Raw genomic sequence first — 20,723 nt, 5'->3', positions numbered from 1 at the left:
CAAAGATAAGCATCTATATTTAAAGCTGCTCCTTATATGAAAAACTGTATGCTCATAGTTCATTTGAACAACAAAGGTATTTTAACCACTTGTAATCATTTCCTGGGATAAATTCAACTTCAGATTCTTTGACAGTTTGTAATGATGATGGAATTGCACCCAAGCACTGACATGAAAATGTTGATCGCTTAATGAATTTTAAAAACAGAAAATGCTTACAAAAACTGGAATAAATGACTTGGAACAGCAAAGTAAATATGAAAATGCAAAATGTGGCTTCTTTGATCCGTCAGGGAACAGCCAGCACATCCTGATGTCGTCCTCAGTTCCTTCCAATATAACATTTTACTCAGGCAGCTAAATTATCTCCTTAAATAATATAATTTGTTTGCAGCATTCTTTGTGTGGACAAATTCTTCTGTTATGATTTATAATGGTTCAGTTGGACCCAAGTGCAGAATGAAAATGATAGCTGTGGTTGGAATAGAAATTTGATTTAAAAAAACTGCCTTTACGTTTAAAAAAATATATTACATTTAAAAAGTTAAATGTTCATGGAGCGACCTCCTATCACGCCCACAAGCGAAAAAAAATGGGTTACGAGGGAGGCGGGCCACCAAGGAACCGGGCCCTGCCCCTCTACACACGGAGACATTCACTCTCCTGCCCAGTAGGTGGCGGCAATGCATCTGCATCTGCTGTTTACCAACCGTAAAAAAGATGGAAGAAAAATAAGGAGTTTTATTTCTTTCCTCCTAGTGCGTTATCCGGAGTAAAACGCTGAAAACAGCCGAAATTTAGGTTCATATTATACGCATTGCAAATCGACAAAAGTAAGTTTTTCTTCAGTTGTTTTAACACTGTGAGACCGAAGACACATTAAGACCGGTACAACAAGATGGGCCACGTAGCTCGGCAGCTAGCTAGCAATGGCTAAAACGTCACATTTTTAAAGAAAGAGTTTATGTATCAAAGTTACTTATACTTATGTGATGCAAATAGCATCAAGACGCATTGATATGAATTTTAAATGACACTGCCTTTGTTCATTTTACGTAATTGATAACAGCTACAGCCAATGTTAGCTTAGCATTTAGCTCGTTGCCGCTTGCTAACTGGGTTTTCTTCAGTAGTTTAGACGTAGCTTTGTCCGTAAACATGCATTTAAGGTTTGACTACAAGTGTGTATTCGTCTAGCAATAATAAAAAGATATGAAACAAAGCATTGTTTCTGATGAACTTATATGTGTATGCAGGTATATACAGATAATTGGTATAATTTATACCGACCCTAAGGCAGAACCGAATTGAACTTATTTTTTTTCCACCAAAACTGCCTTAATGAAAATGGGTGAGCAACAATAGGCTATGGACACGCAGAAAGGAAGAGACTCAGAAAGAGAGATTTACATCATATCTGCAGTTGTAGTGATGCTGTCATGTCTCTTTGATCCGCAACCTCTCAGTCATTCTTCCAACACTTTGTTAAATGTATATAATTAAGAAATGAGGAAGTCCTGAAGGCATTAAGGTCTATATACCATACAGGTAATCCAGGAATCCTCCGCACTAAACCATATGAAATGCACATTTTTAATTCCTTTTTTATATCTTGCGCTCACGAGAACACATCTTTACATGCATTGAAGTTTTCTCATGTTGTTTCTTGTGCCTTTCAAACATATTAGCTGGCCCCTCCACTGCCTGTCACCATGCCTGCCCTGCTGGAGAGACCCAAGCTGTCCAACGCGATGGCCAGAGCCCTCCATAAGCATATAATGAGGGAGAGGGAGCGCAAGAGACAAGGTAAATACAAATTAAACTTGTTCCAACAGCCAGAAGAACTCTAAATACTGTAATTTCAAGAATAAATTCACATAACTCTGTATTTTTTCTTCCAATAATTGTCTGAATTTGAAATTCAATTGAAGTTGGAACTCTCTCTCTCACTCTTAATTTGCATTGTTATAATCTTCCACTTCCTGAATTTGATCCCTCAAACATGGTCGCTACAGCTCATCAGTCGCTTAGCATTTCTTTCTTATTTTATAAAAGACCATAGCAGCTCCACCATTTCTGGTTCAGTATGCATCAGCATTTCTGCATGTTTTAAAATTTTTTAGAGGAAGAGGAGGTGGACAAAATGATGGAGCAGAAGCTGAAAGAAGAGGAGGAGAGGAAGAGGACAAAAGAAATCGAGGAGAGGATGTCCTTGGAGGAAACCAAAGAACAGGTCTGTGTCTGTGGTTCCTCCACTATGTGTCTTTTAGTTGCATGTTAAGCTAGAACAGATTCTGTGAAAAAAAAATCTTTTGGTTACATTAACACCAGGTCATGAAGATGGAGGAGAAACTCCAGGGACTCCAAGAAGAGAAACATCAGCTTTTTCTACAGCTTAAGAAAGTTCTGCACGAGGAGGAGAAGAGACGCAGGAAGGAGCAGAGGTACCGACCCGTCGGGATGCATTATTCTCTGGTTAAGGTTGTGTGTTTTACCCGCTTTCCTCTTTCCTTTTCAGCGATATCACAACCTTGACATCAGCCAGCTACCAGCCCAGTCTGTCCATGCACTCAGGACAGCACCTCCTCAGCATCCCAGGTGAGAAGACAAACCGACGTCCGGATTACTTTTAGCTGAAAAGTATTTTTAGATAAGAATTCCAAGAATTCTTATCGATTCTTGGAGTAATATCGGAAGAGTGAGCACTCCTGGGAAGATTAATCACTCTTCCATGTTTTATTTATTTGTATAAAAGGATCTTAGAAATGCCTTTGTTCCAGTAATTTACAGACTCTTAGATTTCAGTGATTGTTTCTCGTCTGGTCTTGAATTTCTTTGGGTGATGACGTGATTTGTTGCTTTTTGACACCTTTCACCCTGCTTCACGTTGTCAGACGGGTTCTGTTTTCGTGGCTTCTTGATTCTACAGGCACGGCTTGTAAAACTGACTACAAGTAAAAGCAGAAGAAATGCATAATGGGGGAAATGCTTCTTCTAACACAGCAGCTTTAATGTTCGGTCTGTCCAGGAAGTCCAGTGAGTCACAGTCGACCCGGCGCCCTGCTGGGAGAGCGGAGCAAGCAGCTGTTCCCAGCCTCCGTCATCCCAGTAAGTACAGAACCGGATGGGACGCTGAAATAAAATCATCCACCTACCAGTTTGTGTTTAACAATAAAAACACCAGAACTACAGAGAAAAAAAAACTGGCTGACCTATATGTCCTAAAATTCTGGTGTCATTAGAAGCAGATTATTTTATTCAGCTTCCATCTCATTCTTGTGTCAGACCCGTCATTATCAGACGACCGGTTTCAGCTCCAGCTCAGCAGAACACGGCCAGTTCATCGGCAGCCAGGGGGTCCACGAGCCCTACGGCGTGGCCGCATCCCAGCACCCCTCCACCTACGCCCCCGGACCCTCTGTGCCCGTTAGCTTCGCCAGCAGTTCTCAGATCAGAGGTGAGGAACTTGGTTTACTTCGCTTTTTGTTTTTTAAATTATTATTTTTAAATGTGTGTTTGCATTGTTCCACTGATCTGCGGCTTCTCCTAACATTTTGATCTCCAGGAGCGTCTACTTTCCAAGCCATGCAGTACCTCCCTCACCAGCAGACAGGCTATCCTGTTCACAGCCACTTCCCCTCCCAGCCTGGTGAGTTCTGCTGACCTGAGAACAAGCAGCTGCAGCCCAGATAAATAGCAGAAAAATCTCAACGTGACTTTATTTTGACTAAAGAAATTGATTTGACGTGTTAAAAGTTGCGACCTGTGCGTCTCTTGCAGGATTCATCTCTGGAGCTTCGATACCCCTGCAGAAGCAGCTGGAACATGCCAACCAGCAGTCAGGCTTTACAGATGCAGTGAGTCGAGTCTGTTCAGTTTATGCAACAAATCTAATAATCACACCGAATATATGTTTTTACCGGACCACTGGGTTTTTTTGTTCTTACCTGATGAGCAGTTTGGACTGTCGCTGCAACTCTGATTTTTTAATCTAAAAATGAATATTCGGCTTGGATTTCACTACTGATGGAAAATGCAACCCGGTCTGCTTACAGTTTAAGTCGTAGTTCAGTTTGACCTGCAGCGTCTGCCCTCATAGCTTACGGGTTACTATGACAACGTGTCCCACGAACCAGGCTTGTTTCCTGCAGGCACCCTCCTTTGTTTACGCTGGATCTTCCAGGGTAAAAATTTTTTAATCGTTAGTACTAAACCCAGAAACATTGACTCCAACGTTAATGTTACTTCTGTTGACCTTAACTTCCATTTTATGGAAACCTGATTGTAGTTTTGTTCCGTTTCCTGTTCCGTCAGGGAGCTTTGAGGCCCATGCATCCCTCTGCCATGCATCCTTCTGCTTCAGGTCTGCTGCCCACACCCATGGTCCAAATCCCCACAGCCAAGGTGAGGCTTCCTCACCACCCACTTCCCTCCTGGGTCACCTCTCATTTTTAAAATTTAAACATTTTTTTTGTGATATTTTGTGTTTGCGTCTTCAGACTCCGTTTCAGAGCTCCCCACAGGGAGCCCCCCGTCACAGCTTCCTCGCCCACAGCCAGAGTGGGCAGAGGTTCTACCACCACAACAAGTAAAACACGGCCGCCTTCATCTTTCGTCTTTTACTGCAGCTTCACCACTCTGAGGAGGAACCCATGGTGGATCACTCTGGATTTAAAATAGAAATATAGATTGATTTGTGCCATAATGACTATAATTTTCACAATGTAATTATTTTGACTTTTATTAAGCTAACAAGAAAAGCTAGGTTTCACATGTTTCCGTTGTTTTTCCTTTCTTCCATTTAACTTTTAATGAGTGACATTTGTAGATATTCATTAAATGTTCTGCTGCTGAGAGCCTTGTGGCCAGCAGGGGGCGCACAAGAGCATTCGATTCAAACCTAAAAATTTTGTTAGAACTTAATGTTTAAGTCTACAAAGGATGGGCATACTTTTAAATGTACTCTATTAAATGCCTAATTACCGATTTTAACAACTTTATATGTTGAACCTCCAACCTTGTGAAATGTTTAAATTTTTCCAACTTAAAATTTGATAATTTCATACAGAAACCACCATAAAACGGCAACAAAAAGACAAGGAATTTGTGAATTAGTTCTGATGAAACTGGAAGTTTAAAGGTGAAATTCTGCTAAAAGGTTATAAGAAATGAATATTACCTGCAACATACAATTCTTATGACATCTTTAGTTATCAATCTTTTGTGTAAATCCAGGTTATTTGGACTCAGGTGCTAAAGCTAACGGCTAGACAGTAAGACCAGCTTTGACTTTTACTGCCTTCAACATCTTCAATCTGAAAAATGTCAGAGGACTATGTGAAGAGTTTTCTGTTAAACTTTTAGTCGTTGTCAATTTTGGATAGAATTATTACAAAAAAGTAAATGTAAGTACATTAGAACTGAAGGTGGGAGGCGGCGTGCCACCGACCATCTTCCTTTGTGAAACACAAACCACGAAAAGCATTTTCAATCAGAGTAAATATTATGAAGGAAGCGAAAAAATCCCAATATAATGTTTAAGTGGACATGTTGCAGATGTTTTTTGTTTTTTTTTACTCATTTATATAAGTTACTCCAACCAGTAACGCTTCAGATGTTTCAGGAAGATCATTGGTGGTGCTCCGCCTCCCACCTGCATTTCTATGTGAAATGAGCAGAACCTCGTTTCACAGTAAATCCTCAATTATCCTCTTAGAAATGATTTTGCTTTTTCCAGCTGTGAAACGGACCTCCAGATGTGGCTCAGTTGAAAGGAAGCTTATTTTGAAACTGCTCTGAAACCATTTCATGGTCTTAAACGTGCATCAAACTGTTATTTTCTATTACGCCGACCTGTTTTCTTAACTCACATGTGGATAGATTCACTCTGGTGATCCCCACTCAGGCTCGTAAACTTTGTGTTCGTACTTTGGAGCGTCGCTGTTTGTTTTGTCATCCTCTGCAGCATTAACTAGCTTAAAGCATTCATTTAAAACTTGCTAAATAAACAATAAGTCACACCCATCAGTTTGCATCATCTTTATTACGTTTAGCTTTGTTTTTTTTTGTGTGTGTGTTGGTCTTGCGGAGATTCTGCACGGTTCGGCTGTACGAACACGAGACGGAACCAAACTTGCCAAAGATCGTCCACAGATCCTGGATCAGAACCTGGGAGCACAATAAATAACATTTGAATCGTTCCTACGGAGAGCCGTGAAGGTTTCTGCACAACATCTCCTCAATAAATAACTTTGAACACCGGCAGAATACGCTCGTCATCTCTCTGAAATCGTTTCCTCTCGCTGTAGATCTGGAGATGAAGCCCTTGATTCAGCAGAAGTTTGTCAAACAGAAGCGTGATTACAGCTCGTCCCTGAAGGTGGCGTTGCTACACCACATTTGTGGATCCACTCAAAACCACTCTGGGACTCCCGTCTGGTTTCTGTGTGCACGTACATCAATAATGTTTTTTTTTTTAGTTGCTTCCAGATATTTATTCAAGTCGTCTAGTTGAACCCAAAGAGGCGGAAAGCAAGAATGGAGAAAAGAAAGACGGAGAAGGGAGGGAGACTAGCGTGGACGATGCATTAGCCTCTCCTTTTCCTCCAGGTCCAGTGCGTCTCGTTTGTATCTGAAACGGATTTAAGCAGAGGAATGTTTTGATCAGTTACTATGAGTAGCTTTGTTGCTAAATGCTTTTCTTACTCCAAGTAATTTCTACTACTTTTACTTTCTGGATCCTCTGCCCAGTGTGAGTAACTTCACTGGATGAAGAAGAAGCTTGTTTTAACCACACACACACACCCACACACACACACGCCTGCCTGCAGTTCAATATGTTTCATATCAAAAGAAACTGATTTGGAAAAATGTTTTTTTGCCTGATTTTGTTATTTTGTAATTATGTACATGAATTATTTTCAAAAGCAAAAGAATGTCCACGTAACTTAACCGTTAACCTTTTTAACCAAACACTTTTTTACTCTTAACTTGAATCATTTCTTGGTTGGCTACTTTTTACTTTTACTTAAGTAAAAACATGTTGAAGTAGTGCTACTCTTTGACTACAATTTTTGGGTACTCTACCCCCCTCTTATTAAATATGCATAAATGCAAACATCAGCAGTTTAAAGCAGCAGGTTTTAGATCAACATTTTTACCTGAACTACAACATGCTGGCGTCTGGTGATAAGCACATAAAACATTTTACAGTTCAAACTTTCTCAGGGTCAGTTGCAGGCAGAGAGAGCGGCTGCAAGCTCTGTGTTTACCTGCTGTGGCTTATTTACCCAAGGCTTTTATACCGACTGCAGCTTCCTCGTCCATTGCATTTAGAACAGTGATCTGGAAAAGAGAGAGAAGGGGACTGGGAACGTTTCTTTGGAGGAAAAGCTGCAGCAGGAAACGAGCGTGCGCCGAGGTGATGCTACCGACCAGGATCTCCTCTCCGGCTTCGTGCCTGCTCTCGATTTCCTTTCCCAGGTCTCCCTCGGGAAGCTTCAGGTCCTCTCTCACCTCCCCGCTGTCCTGGAGCAGGGAGAGGTAGCCGTCCTGGATCCCAATCAGCTGTGAAAGAGAAACATGAACTTGTAATCTTTTTTTTTTTGCTCTGCAATGCATCACGTTAACACACACCGCTGGGTCAGTCCTGCCACGAGGAAACGCCTCCACTAGCACATGTAAAAGGGTCAAAAGGTGACAACGTATCTAAAAATGCGTACATGACCTGAGTCACATACATCTCCAGCGCTGGGACTGCGTGGTTTCACTTTAGCAGGAAACTCAACACCTGCTGCTTACAGTTTGGCAAGCTGTGTGGATTCCCCATCCAGCATCGTGTTTTAGCCCAGTCTGTCCTGCAGCCACTAACCTTTATGTTCCAATGTTTAGTTCTAGAAATTTCCACTGCATCTACTAGAGTACAAAGATACAACAGCATAAAAATGGGGCATATAATTATTTACTTTTGATATTACCTGATATTGATATTACCTCCCTTCTTTAGGTCAAAACGTTGGTATTAAACATTCATTTTCTTTATTTTATAGGTATTTAGAAATTTCTCTCAAAAGTTCGACCAGCCAGTCCACATTTACAAAATCCAGCAAAATATGCCGTCAATCAACTGTGTCGCCTTTGTGTTGGCTTGTGCAGCAAAGAAATTCTCATTTGTGCTGTTATAATGTTTAAGTCCTAAAAGAAAGAGAAGTTCTCAGAGGCCGCCAGGGATGGACTCACCTGGTAATCCATTCTTTTGATGTTGGGGACGTCCATGTTGTGGGTGGAAGGACAAATGTCTTCGTACTTCTTACCGGAGAAAATGTCGATGCCAACCAGGTGAACCTGCACAGGTACAGGAGACGCACGGAAATATCTATACAGATATCTGCAAAACACTCAAGTGTTTACACTGAGAGGGGGAGCTGACTTCTACGATTTAATCAGGATTTATGTAAAATTATGTCAAAATCGACTTTTTTTTTTTTTTTTTGCCTCATATCATGTTAAAGCTCAAAAAAATGTTGGAATGATAAACAACAGCATTTCCCTCATAAAAAACGTGCTGGGAGTGTTGCTTTGATTCGTTCGCGAATGTTTGAGATATCCTTGAATCTCCCATGGCAACCATTTGGGGGTGTCTAAACACTTGCTCTCACAAAGCGCCGCCTGTTTCCACAAAGCTCCTCTCTGATCTGCTCTGCTGCGACTGCCTCACTCGGCTCCTTCAGACTAGTGGCAGCAGCAATTAGCAAACGCCTGGTGGAACTGTGAGTCTGCCGAGCTAAAGACCTGATTAATAACCTGATTAATAGCATAATGAGAAGCGTGGCTGTGATGTCTTGCTAATGGCGGCGTGTCAGAGAGAGTAGGAGCTTCTTAAAGAGGCAGAGGCCCAATTTTAAGGTGTCAAATTGCAAAGTTACGTTTCTTTTAAGTCATGTTTTTTTTTTGTATATATATATTTATTCATAATGTATGTCCATACAAAATCTACATCCAAAGTACAATATTATTCTTTTTTTTTTTTTTCCCCTGTGGAACCCACCCCCCCCCAAAAAAAATAATAATTCAGAAATAAAACCCACCCACCCCACCCGCTCTATCCATGTAACAACACATGTAGTAGTATTACATTTAGCACTACCCACACTTTTGATAGGGCAGAGTAAAGAGAAAGGGATACAACAAAAATATTAAAAGAATTGAAACAAGGCAGCAAAGATCAACACAGATCAGTCTCTCAGGTCTATTCTGGTTAAAATGTCCAGGAAGGGAGTCCATATCCGGTCAAACTTAGCCAATGTCCCACGTATTGAATGGAGAATTTTTTCAGGAGTGCAGTATGACAACAGTTCATTGATCCAATGTTTCTGGTTTGGAGGCTCCATAGATTTCCAATTTTTAAGTATACATTTTTTTGCTGCAGATGATGCTAATAAAACAAAGTGTTTCTTGCAAGAATTTAATTCCAAGGACATAATATCTCCAAGTATCCAAATCCTGGGGTCAGGATCTAAAGAAAGTCCACAAACTGCTGATGTTACCAGAATTACATTATCCCAGTAGGTTTGCAAGTGTACACAATTCCAAAGCATATGAAGAAGATCCCCCTCTTTTAAGTCATGTTTGATACATGCAGAATTTTTTATAACTGGATATAGCGCAGTTAGTTGATTGTGCTATAAAAAGGCTGTGCCTGGACAATACATAACGCCGCCCCTTTAAAACACCTCTGACCTGAAACACTCAGGTTTTATAGGGACTGAATGTTCATCAATATTAATGAGAGAGGATTTGGAGACAGATCACGACCTGACATGTCCACGATGCGTAACCGTTTGCTCCAAAGTGGATCTGAAACATTTCGTATTGATAAAACGAAATGCTGTTGTGATCAGATCAGGATATACAACGCATCGACACTTTTTCCACCTTTGTTGAGAAATATCTCATTAATATCCTGTCCAGGTTTGTTTTACGTCTATAATAGGTTCTCCCACGAGCTTTCAGGAGATTCTAACTGAACTATAGGAGAAGAGATTCTTTATCTTTGAACTCCTTATTCCACACATATGGAGAATAGAGCAGATTGATGTCACCTGCAAAACTCGTAACAAAAATCCTGCAGCTCCTTCAGTGTTGCTTTTAGCTTCTTGTCAACCTCTCAGACATGTTTCTGTCATGTTCACTCATGTACACAAGTTTTATACAAATGATCAGAGAGCGTTGTGAGCGTGCCCCAGTTGATTTGTGTCCTGCAGTGGGCTTTTTTTCTACTCTTTTTCCTGGCTCGTACTTTGGTGCAATAAGTTCCTTTTGATCCTTTGAAGTCGTTCTGCTTTGGCCAAGCGAAATGAACGAATATCTAAAGTATCTACAGTTAATCAGATTCATTCTAACTGAAGACAAAATGCAGAAATTAAATCGAAAGCTGATTCATTTATGTACAAGTTTAAGTGTCTGCATATTTGTGTAGCTATTTCTTCTTCATCTGGCAGATTTGTCCATTCTTTCAATTGTACTGTACAATACGAATGCATGAAAAACATGTTAAAACGATTTATCAGAAAACTGCAAAACAGCCGAAACACTGAGTGCCTTTACATCTAGACTAAACCCCCACCTGTATACAGTTGCCAATTTATCTGATCCTGCATTTGTGTTTGTTTGTTTGTTTGTTTGTTTGTTTGTTACCTTGGCGTGGCCGTGCTTGCCGGTTTTGGAGGTGGACATCTCAACGATCTTGCAGGGTCGACCTTTGAGCACCACGAAGCCGTTTTTGCGGAGCGCGGAGCACTGCATGGGGAAGGTGGCAGACGCCCCGGCATCACCGGTCTGGAAGTCCAGCTCTGCATCTGCCATGGCTGCTTCACAGGCAAACACACACACACACACACACACACACAGGACACACACACTGATCAAAACCAAGCTGTTTTTGATGAATGTCACTGTTTAGACTGTTTTTTTCCCTCTCTCTCTCTCTTTTCTTTTGCTATCAGCCATATTATCTTTAAGTTACTGCAAAATAAAATGCTGGTTTTAAAATTAAAACCTTTAATATTAAAGCTGAAAGGACAAAAACCCGCCCTTATTCACTGCAAACTTAAATCTCTACTAAGTTATCTCGCAGTAGCATGTAGAAGGTTCAGTCACACTGAAGGATCTGTTTCACACCTTTTAACTGCTCATTTAGTCACTTTCATACAAAACAGGGGAATTATTCATGTTTTATTACAGCATAGCGAAGATCAGTACTTTCACCTGAACACACTTTTAAATTAAACATGATTTTTGTCAGCACATAAAAACTCTCTGGGTTTATGTCTCTCAATTTTGGCTGTTTAAAGAAACAGTTGTTCAAACCGTTGCCACAATTTTCGACGCGTCTGCAAGTCCAGGCTAAAGCAGCACGATGGTGTCAGTTCCTACTGCATGAGGACTTGCAGAGAGCTTCCTGCTGAGTGCCTGTCAATACCTCCGCAAAACACACAGAGGAGCCTTGTGGAAATGGGCTCAGTAAGCATTCTGTGTCGTGTTGTTATATTTTACAAGACGATTGTCTCATTTCCGGTTAGAAACACACTTGGCGGTTTAATGAAAATCCTCTAAAACCCTCCGGTTAATTTTCCAGGGGTCTCGTAGTCGACTGAGCCGTTCTCTGCCTTTTAAACCAGGTGATAAATAAGAGCCTCGTGATTTCAATCACCTCATCCCACCAGGGTGAATTTTCATCACAACAAACTGTTTTCATTCCAGACTGAAAACAGCGAGCTGCTGTTCCCTTCAAACAATCATTTTCTCTTGTTTTCCATTGCTTGCATGTCAAGTTGAAACACTGAAACAGTAACTGGGTGATTTTACTCACTTCCTTATCAGTCGAGTTACATCAGTTAGTTGTTGTCTATGTAATTTACCGCTAATGGACCGCAATAAATGTTCAACAATTATTTAAATACTTCAGTTTTGATGTGCCTTTAATACACTTGGTGGCACTTGTTTAATGCTTAGTAACACGTGTTATAAAGGTGTGGAGGAGGTAATGCAGGTTAAGTCCTTCAGAAATAACTACTGAATTGTTTCAAGGCTAAAACTTTTACAATAAAACCTGAGACAGAAGTAATACATTCATGCCCCCCCCCCCCCCCCCCCCCCCCCTCCCCGCTGAATGTACAATGTGTTATCTGGACTCTGTGTTTACAATGACTGTTGATAGTGTTCTGGATCACAGCGTCGTGCGGATGAGAATCGGAATCACTTCTGGATACTTCTTTTGACATTAGTTTCTCTTTTCTTTGGCCTCACTGGCTGTTCGAGTCCTCTCTGTAAATGGTGTAAAACACTGGTAGGGTGTTGCATATTTATGTTTTTTATTTTTAAGTTGTGTAATTATAGTGATCCTGTTAAACCATTTACAATGTACTGGACCAGCCTTGGTGTATTTCTCAATATTTCTGCTCTCGATATGTTTCATCTCTCTCTCTCTCTGTGAGCTCATCTGACTGCGGCCCTCAGCGGACCGGCATGCCGCCTGCCTGCACCCAGGCTGAGGCCCTCCTGGTCGCCACAGCCAGCCTTTAGGAGCTAAAGTGGCAGCTATGTTATTGCCCCCTCTCCTCCCAGTAACACTGACAGGAACCAGCAAACAGCTGAACACTAATGTAACAGTGGCTCCGGCAGGCAGCGCCTTGCGCACGCAGGTCCAACTGCTCCCCGCTGGATGGACCAAAAATGTTGGCTGTATTTATTTATCTTTAAATCCAATAATAAATCACATAAAGGAGAGACGCACTGAGAGCGCTGCAGCCTGTATTGTGCGGAGGAAACCTCCTGCCCAGGCGCAAACACGCCCCTCTTATTGGACGAGGGGAACTTACCCCGCAGATGATGGCTCTGCTCCTCCGCTGTGGTCACTGTCCGGCCCGGCCTCTGCTCCCGGCTCTGCTCCTCCAAGACGATGTCGCTCTCACCTTTTTAAAAATTTTTTTAGTTAGCCTTTAGCTGATGTTTTTATTATTTCTCTGACTCATTCCTTCCCCTTCAGTGTTATCCAGACTGCTGTTTGCCTCCAGCAGAGGAAGGAGACCACTCCAAGCAGCCGCCCGGCCGAAACCGATCCAAAGCCCGGTGGTTTGTGCGATGCTCAGCCTCTCTCTCCCTCTGTCTGCCGCTGTCATCCAGCTCCCCAGCACCGCTTGGACATTATAAGCATAGAAACATCTACAGCAACCACTTCCTGTTGGCTCTACCACAACAAAACACTCACAAAACTCACAATACACTGCTTTTCTTTAACTGGGCTACATAGCCTTTATTGAGATTAAAATAAGATATGTGGAATATTTCTTCTAGTTTGCGTCATAGCTCTACATATCAAGTACAATCATTTGTTGTCCCTTATTGAATACAAAAATCTCTAAGGTCCTCAAGAATTAAAACGTACATAACTCCAGTGACTTTTTGGACTTACAGTGGCTTTCAATATAACTAAAAATGATAACTAATGGTTTTATAATACTACGTTTTGTGGAATAAACTTACTGAATTTTTACAACAACAAAAAAAATACCCTTGATATTTGCAGATCTATTTTTCCTGTCAATTGCTTGGAAACTTTGTTGTGTCATTTTCCGCAGACTGTTTCTCAAAGAAGAAAGTTATACCCATCCGCTTTTTGCAAGAATTCTGCAAATCACAGGAATAAAATGGTGGCTCTACAGAATCAACAACAAATTTCCTAGAGTTGAAATTTATTAGAAATCATAAGTTGTCTTTTTTTTAATCAAAAGACCATGTAACATTTTCAAATCAAAGCTAGCTTTATGCGGCTGGCCTTGGGTCAAAAATGAGTCTGGATTGTAAACGTTGCAGATTCCAGAATTAATTTATAGAGAAAACATTTGACACAGTACAAATCACCTTATGCCTAATTACTTCCACCAAGACTTTTCAATACGCTTTCTCCACAACTTTAGATCTGGTCAAGTCTGACTTATACATTCACCTCTTTAAAGAAACTAATTTATCTTTTGGATAAATGTTTTGGTTTTTTTTCTTGCTGCTGTACGGCCACACTGTCCACACGTTAATTTACTAGGAAATATGGACCAAATTTAGGTCAAATTTGAGCTTTAGAGATGCACATTGACATCAGAAAACCAGCTTTTTAATAATCATAACAGTATTGTCATGAAGAATTGCTATACACATTAAATGTGTGTTCCTACTTTTGATACAAAGGTTAATCGTCGCTGTATCTCTGTGCTTAATTCCCCCTTCTCCTCCCTGCCCGCTAAAAGACTTTTATTTTGAAGAGCTGCCTCTTTTCCGGTTAGCTTCTGGCTAAGTGGCAGTAGCTTGGTGTCTCTGTCTCGCAGATGCCCGTTAAAGAAACCTCAACAGTTTGATGTGTATCGCACATGGACCATTCATGTTTTCCCCTCCTGGACTCTTACCGTGTGATAGACGCTACACTCTGTGCGTTTACAAATTCAGCAAAGTATTTGATACGTATTGTTTACTCTATGAATCTAAATTACAAATGGCGCCCGTTATTTCTGCTCTGCTTCAACAATTTCTCAGCTAAAAGGTGTCATTCTGTTGCGCACCTTATTAAGATTATACATTATTGATGCGGGATGTAGTTGGAGATTTTACAAGCTCAACATGTTTTTTTATACATTACCCTGCATCATCCCCACAGGCTTCCCAGCTTTATTTTATTGTACACTGCTCAAAAAAATAAAGGGAACACTCAAATAACACATCCTAGATCTGAATGAAAGAAATATTCTCATTGAATACTTTGTTCTGTACAAAGTTCCATTTGCACAACAGCAGGTGAAATTGATTGTCAATCAGTGTTGCTTCCTAAGTGGACAGTTTGATTTCACAGAAGTTTGATTTACTTGGAGTTATATTGTGTTGTTTAAGTGTTCCCTTTATTTTTTTGAGCAGTATATTTCTTCTCCCACCAGGAATCTCAATCTATATTTGTAACTATTTTCTTGCTCTGGACTCATGGTCACAAGTGTGCAGCAAATGGTGCTGCTGAACTTGGCTCTTCTTGGAGAGGCTGAGTTAAATTTAGTGGTTTGAAATTGGAGTGCAGTGACCTATGCAGGCTGCACTTAAAGGCAAAATGTGAATTAAGCTACTGCTGTTTTATAAAGCCAACTTTTATCGCAGAGATTAAAAAAAAAAATTATAAATTTTTTTCCCCCGAAAGCACCTAACAATAAAATATAATTGAAACTTTGACAGTCAACTTTTCTGAGTGATATCAGCCTGGCTATGTTAGCAAGCACTTATGCTTGCTAAGTGCTTCTTCCTATGAGGTTTAGGAAGACGCTGGAGAACACAGTTTAAAAACAAAGCATACATATGGAAATCATGCATTCCTCATACAGAAAGTGACGCAAGGATGCTGAACACCAACACCCTGTGCCACAAATAAACAACTGAATGGATAATTAAAACTTTAGTTCTATGTAAATCTCAAAAATAGCCTACAGAGAGCGGATTTTGATGTTTGTAGCACCAAAAACATAACCAGGAAACTCTATGAGCAGGGAAGTCCTAATCAATCCATCTTAAATCAGTTCAGTTCATTTACACTGAGTTCAGTTTCACTCCATTTGATTTAGTTCTGTTATATTCAGTTCAGATCATTTCAGCTTAATCCAACTCCACTTCAATTAGGTTCAATTCAACTCTGGTATGATTAACACAGTTCAATTCCAGTTAACTTCAAGTTAATCAGTTCTGTTTAGTTCAGATGTTTCTGGACCACCTCCATCAGTTTAGCTAATCAAGATTTAATCAATTTAATCTCAATCCAATCTGAATTTCATTTCCACGTAGTTCATTTCCAGTTCTTTTTCAGCTCGAGTAATTCCGTTTCAAGTTCAGTTTATTTTAGTTTAGTTCATTTTCAGTTACATTTTGTCATTCCCTGTCAGTTTAGGTCAACAAAGTTTAATTCAGTTAGATTTGGTTTCATTTAGATAATTTCGATTCACATCAAAGGCATCAGGATAATTTCTGAAAAATCTCATGACAGCTTTAACATATTTTTAAATGTGTTTTTTTAAGGAATATTTTTTATGTTATCCGGCTGAATCTATTCATTCAAGCAGTTAAACTAAATCCAGGTGTAAAACAATTTAAAACAGGAGATTATAATCCGGTGGCTCGTTACAGGCTGTCTTGAACATTGGATTGAAATTTAACAGCACTTGCCATTTAAAGTGTGCATAAAAACGTGTCATAAACTCGATTTAGATCAAACTTCCTCCCACTTCCGGTGGCAGAAATCATCTCCTCTCGCTCTTACCTGTTCCCCACCTGCCACTGTTTCCCGTCCAATTTGCCGACTTCTCGCAGCCAATCGGTTTCCAGCTCGTGCCCCCGTGAAGCCAATGAGGGCGCGGCTTGCGTCCGATAGGGCGAGCTGACGTCGAGATAAAACCTTAAACCGAGGCGGGCAGAAAAGTTTCAAGAAGAGCAGGGGAACCAGCAGGAGCGACAGTCCCCAACTAGAGCAGCAGGATGAGCGACTCCGAGGCGCCGAGCTCTCCACCGCCAGCCCCGGTGGAAGACCAGCCTCAGCCGGAGAGGAAGGTTATAGGTGGGTACAGAGAGGGTGGAAGAGCCGCAAACCAGTGTGGTTAGTTGTTTTAGGGCGCATTGCCTGCATTAAGTCCCATTCTTAATACTTGTGCGCTTTGTGCGTCTTGAGCTATGTTGCAATCCTTTGACGCGTGAAAGTTGTGAGGATGGTTGGGCAATCCCAGTTACAAGGTGAGCTCTGTAAACAGTAAATCAATATGGCTTCATTTACAGGGTGACACGTGTTGTGCTTATATACATCCAATCTCCATATTGTAGAAATAATTCAATTTGATACTACATCTATTTATCGCATTGAGTGCGCCTCATTTTTGTCTCAAATCAGATGGTTTATATTGCCCTCCTGACACTGTGAGCGCATGACCCAGATATGGTGAGGTCCTCACAGCTGCAAATCATTTCCCCAAGCAACACATGAACCAATTAAACGGTATCTTAGGTGGACTCCAGCAGAAACGGCGTCCTGACAAAAACTGATATCATTGTTTGATGAATCATGACTCTTGCCTTTAGCCTCCCTAAGGTGTTAAACAGGTTGTATTGTCCCTCCCTCGTGACCCAGATCAGACCTAGTTTCAAAGTCTGACTGTTAATGATTGATGATGAGGGCAAGATAACGGCATGTTTTCTGTAAAATGGCCTGTATTCCCATGTCTTATGTAAAAAAAAAAAAAAAAGGGGGGGAAACGAACGATTTGTTGAATCTTCTGTTACAGCCATGGCAGTTCAAGGCACAGTGAAATGGTTCAACGTCCGTAACGGCTATGGCTTCATTAACAGGTACCACTTCGTACTATGCATCACTATAAGTGTCCCTACATCTGGTGCAACTGCTAAACTATAATTTCTTGCAGGAATGACACTAAAGAAGACGTCTTTGTTCATCAGGTAGGATTAAGTTTTGGTTCTTCGTCCTGCTTTGATTGAACCATTCCTTTGACTGATTTCTTCCTCCAGACTGCCATCAAGAAGAACAATCCTAGAAAGTTTCTCCGAAGTGTTGGAGATGGGGAAGTCGTAGAGTTTGACGTAATTGAAGCAACTAAAGTGAGAACGAAGGAATGCTTGAGTTCTTCTAGCATCGAAAGCTCTAGCCTCTTCAAGAACTGGTGCATTGTCCCAACAGGGCTCGGAAGCGGCCAACGTTACGGGTCCGGGTGGCATTCCGGTTAAGGGCAGCCGCTATGCTCCCAACAAACGGCGTTTCCGTCGGCGGTTCTTCCCCCGCAACCCTCGTCCTGCAGATCAGAGTACACCAGCCGATAACCAAGCTCCTGCACCAGAAGGGGAGCAAACGGAGGAGCCGGGGGCAACGAGGCCTCCACCCCGGAGACGTAGGCCACGCAGACCTCGACTTAGTGCCCAAAATGTATGGTAAAGCAGACTGAATGTTTAGGAGAGGGGGTTTTGTTTTGTTTTACTTTGGTGTTAATTACATTTTGCTGGAATAACAGGGGGAAGTTGGAGAGGAAAAAGATGGAGCTGCTGAAGGTGACCAGACACAGCAGATGCCACAAAGGCGCAGATTCTTCCGTCCCTACCGCAGGTAACCCTAAAGTCGTACTTAAATGTGCCAACGTCCATACCAGTTTTGTTTTTTAAACTCTCTTTCCCCATCGATCTAGACCCCTCCACCCTCGCCCACCTGCGGAACAGTCTCCGGCTTCAGAAGAAGGCAAGGAACAGCAGGCGGAGGTAAAACAGGTGGAGTCTCCTGAGGGTGTCCAGACCAACGGCGAGACGTCGACAGAAGACCAAGGCCAGAAAACACGCCGGCCGCCCAGACGGCGCAGGCAGAGGAACTCTGAATCCTCAACATCAAAAGCAAGTTGGTTTTTTTTAAACAAAAATCCTCTGAATAAGTGATTCTATTAAATGTACTTGGTTTTTGTCTTGCATGAAGAATGACACAGAGAAGTCTGGCTCAGAGCCTGGGACCCCTCCTCAGAGCACAAAACCAACAGGGGAGAAATCTACACCCAAATCGTCAAAGTCGTCTCCGAAAACTTCTCCTAAAACTTCTCCTAAAACACCAAAATCTCCTGAGGTAAAGAGTGGAGCGTAACAAAGTGTTCTTGTATGTTTTCTGTGATGCATTGTAATTTGCCCTCAGGCGGAGGTCGCCCCAGAAGTTGAAGCCCCAACAGAGTGATTGCAGCCAGGCTTGTCTCAGCCCCCAGGGCGAAGATGGGACCTGATGCCAAAGAAAGTTGAGTGACCCTGGCTTCGGACAGTTCGAGATCGCGCCGCTCGTGCATCATGGGACAAACGGGTGGTCTCTCGACGGACGTGGACTGGTTTAAAGTGGAATGCTGGCATTAAAGGGATAAAAACAATTTTTATGGAGTCTTTAAGGACATTTTTTAAGTTTAAACTTTAGTTGAAACACAAAACATTTTTTTTTTTTTTCCTCAAACCAGGACTAAAGACCAGCCTAATCCTCGTTCAGGATTAGAGGCATATGACGTTTGGTTCTTCACCGTTTGAAATCCCTGTGCCTCCTTTGCGTTTTTCTTGTAGGTCCTGGGGTTCGAGAGCTGGACCTGTTTCACAACATGCACTGCTCTCCCCTCTTCTCTCTCACACAGCTATAGCGACTGGTTGGCGAGGAGTCGGCAGGTTAGAAAGGGTGATACCGATGAGTGTGTGATTAAAAAATTAAAAAGCTTTAAAGCGGAGGGGAAAATGGGAAAGGACAATCTGCTTGTTGGCTCAGTCATTCCAACCCCTCTTAGAAGAACATTTTCTTTAACTGACCAGATAAGGGTAGATCAGGTATTCAGAGGAACCAGCCTTGTTTTTTTATTTGGCTTTTTAATTTGATTTGAGGGGAAGCCCAAGCAGGTGTGCAGCTGCTGGTTTGCATTGGAAGTCAGTTTAGTTCTGGTACCACCTGAATCGGTTTAAGCGTTGCGCTCCTTTCATCTCCGGCTTTGGATGGATTGATGGGGGGGAGAAAATAACTTTATTTCTCGAGTTTTAGGTTTCCTTTTTGTTGGAGGGGATTATGTGCAATGTCAATACCTGGAATGCCAACTAATAAAACATGTTTGCCAATATCACAACTTTGGTTTAGTTTTGTCTCACTAGAATAGAATAATAGTATGGAAATGAAGAGGCCTTTGTGCAGTTATTTACAGCACTTGTATAACCACAGCATCAAATTACAGGTCCACTGGAAAAAAATAATCTCAATACAAATATTCAGAAATGAGCACTACATAGCAGAACACACACATGGATGCAAAGACTGTACATAAACTACAAAGTAAATCCTAATCTCTAACCTCACTGAGCATCCACAGAAACCATACACCAGCTGGAGTGCATACAGAGTAGAAACTTTAGACCCACATACCATGACACAAATGCTATGTACACAAGGAGTCCCAAAAATGTTTTCTGAAATCTCTGGAAAACATTAAAACTTAAGAAGGGAACACGTGTAAAGAATTGACTTATACAGAATTCCTACAGTGTGGAAGTTTTGGGGTGAAATGTTTACTTTGACTTTTATATCTAATTTGGGGTATTTTTAACCCTTAAGCCCATCATAATTTTGGTTTTTCACTTGCTAGCTGAACAGACTCAAAGGGCCATTTTGCTAGTTTGGTCTCTAAGAAGCTGGAGTCTAAAAAGCCAAAAGCACTAGAGCTATTTAAGGGAATTTTTATATAGATACAAAAATTCAATCTATAAGCTTGTTCTTTGACAAAGCCGAGATTTTATTTCTTTTTTAGGGTTCACCTGAGCTAACTCAGATTCATCTATGCTTTGCTCGGATGGGAAGTCAGTTTCAGCAGTGTTTTGAGGAACAGATTAGAGCTTTGCAGTAAATCTAATCAACGTGGCTTTAATGCAATAACTGCTCTGCATGCCAATAAAATTGGTGTGCAGTTTTGAACACGTGTAGCTTATTGATCCAAGCTTCGTCAGCAGGATGCTGTGAAGGAAAAAGTTTATCTTTTGTAAATTGTAATATCGACAGTATCACAATGTTTCCCTACAAACACGGCTCAGCTGCTTTCAAATATCAGCTGAATCAAAGTTAAAACTTCCCAAATATCTGATGTTCTAATAAAAATATGGGG

General features: G+C 41.3%; 3 protein-coding genes across 5 annotated transcripts; 2 read left to right on the top strand and 1 right to left on the bottom strand.

The window, feature by feature from the left end:
• The first annotated feature begins 651 nt into the window (after positions 1-651).
• gps2 (G protein pathway suppressor 2) lies at positions 652-6,024 on the top strand. The gene is made up of 11 exons (XM_028038196.1): positions 652-833; positions 1,689-1,806; positions 2,124-2,233; positions 2,332-2,444; positions 2,519-2,598; positions 3,029-3,108; positions 3,286-3,457; positions 3,566-3,649; positions 3,781-3,857; positions 4,315-4,404; positions 4,500-6,024. The coding sequence occupies exons 2-11, from the start codon at positions 1,713-1,715 to the stop codon at positions 4,590-4,592; spliced, it is 993 nt and encodes a 330-aa protein (XP_027893997.1). The 5' UTR covers positions 652-833; positions 1,689-1,712; the 3' UTR covers positions 4,593-6,024.
• On the bottom strand, positions 6,025-13,207 carry LOC114157311 (eukaryotic translation initiation factor 5A-1). Of its 2 annotated transcripts, none has more exons than XM_028038198.1 (6): positions 12,879-13,207; positions 10,696-10,865; positions 8,239-8,343; positions 7,435-7,566; positions 7,272-7,344; positions 6,025-6,631 (listed from the first exon to the last, which is right to left on the bottom strand). In XM_028038198.1, the coding sequence occupies exons 2-5, from the start codon at positions 10,861-10,863 to the stop codon at positions 7,282-7,284; spliced, it is 468 nt and encodes a 155-aa protein (XP_027893999.1). In that variant the 5' UTR covers positions 10,864-10,865; positions 12,879-13,207; the 3' UTR covers positions 6,025-6,631; positions 7,272-7,281. The 2 variants fall into 2 exon arrangements, with proteins under 2 accessions (XP_027893999.1, XP_027893998.1); XM_028038197.1 differs by having other exon boundaries at positions 10,696-10,868; positions 12,879-13,206.
• Positions 13,208-16,105: 2,898 nt separating this feature from the next.
• Positions 16,106-19,691, top strand: LOC114157717 (Y-box-binding protein 2-B). 2 transcript variants are annotated; one of them, XM_028038858.1, is made up of 9 exons: positions 16,129-16,630; positions 17,349-17,412; positions 17,487-17,520; positions 17,590-17,679; positions 17,759-18,001; positions 18,087-18,178; positions 18,258-18,456; positions 18,536-18,679; positions 18,746-19,691. In XM_028038858.1, exons 1-9 carry the CDS (start codon positions 16,552-16,554, stop codon positions 18,782-18,784), a joined length of 984 nt encoding a protein of 327 aa, XP_027894659.1. In that variant the 5' UTR covers positions 16,129-16,551; the 3' UTR covers positions 18,785-19,691. The 2 variants fall into 2 exon arrangements, with proteins under 2 accessions (XP_027894660.1, XP_027894659.1); XM_028038859.1 differs by lacking the exon at positions 18,746-19,691 and having other exon boundaries at positions 16,106-16,630; positions 18,258-18,460; positions 18,536-18,654.
• The last annotated feature ends 1,032 nt before the right edge of the window (positions 19,692-20,723 follow it).

Source organism: Xiphophorus couchianus, chromosome 14 (assembly GCF_001444195.1).
Source record: "Xiphophorus couchianus chromosome 14, X_couchianus-1.0, whole genome shotgun sequence".
NCBI classification, from domain to species: Eukaryota; Metazoa; Chordata; class Actinopteri; order Cyprinodontiformes; family Poeciliidae; genus Xiphophorus; species Xiphophorus couchianus.
This window is presented reverse-complemented; position numbering and strand designations above follow the sequence as displayed.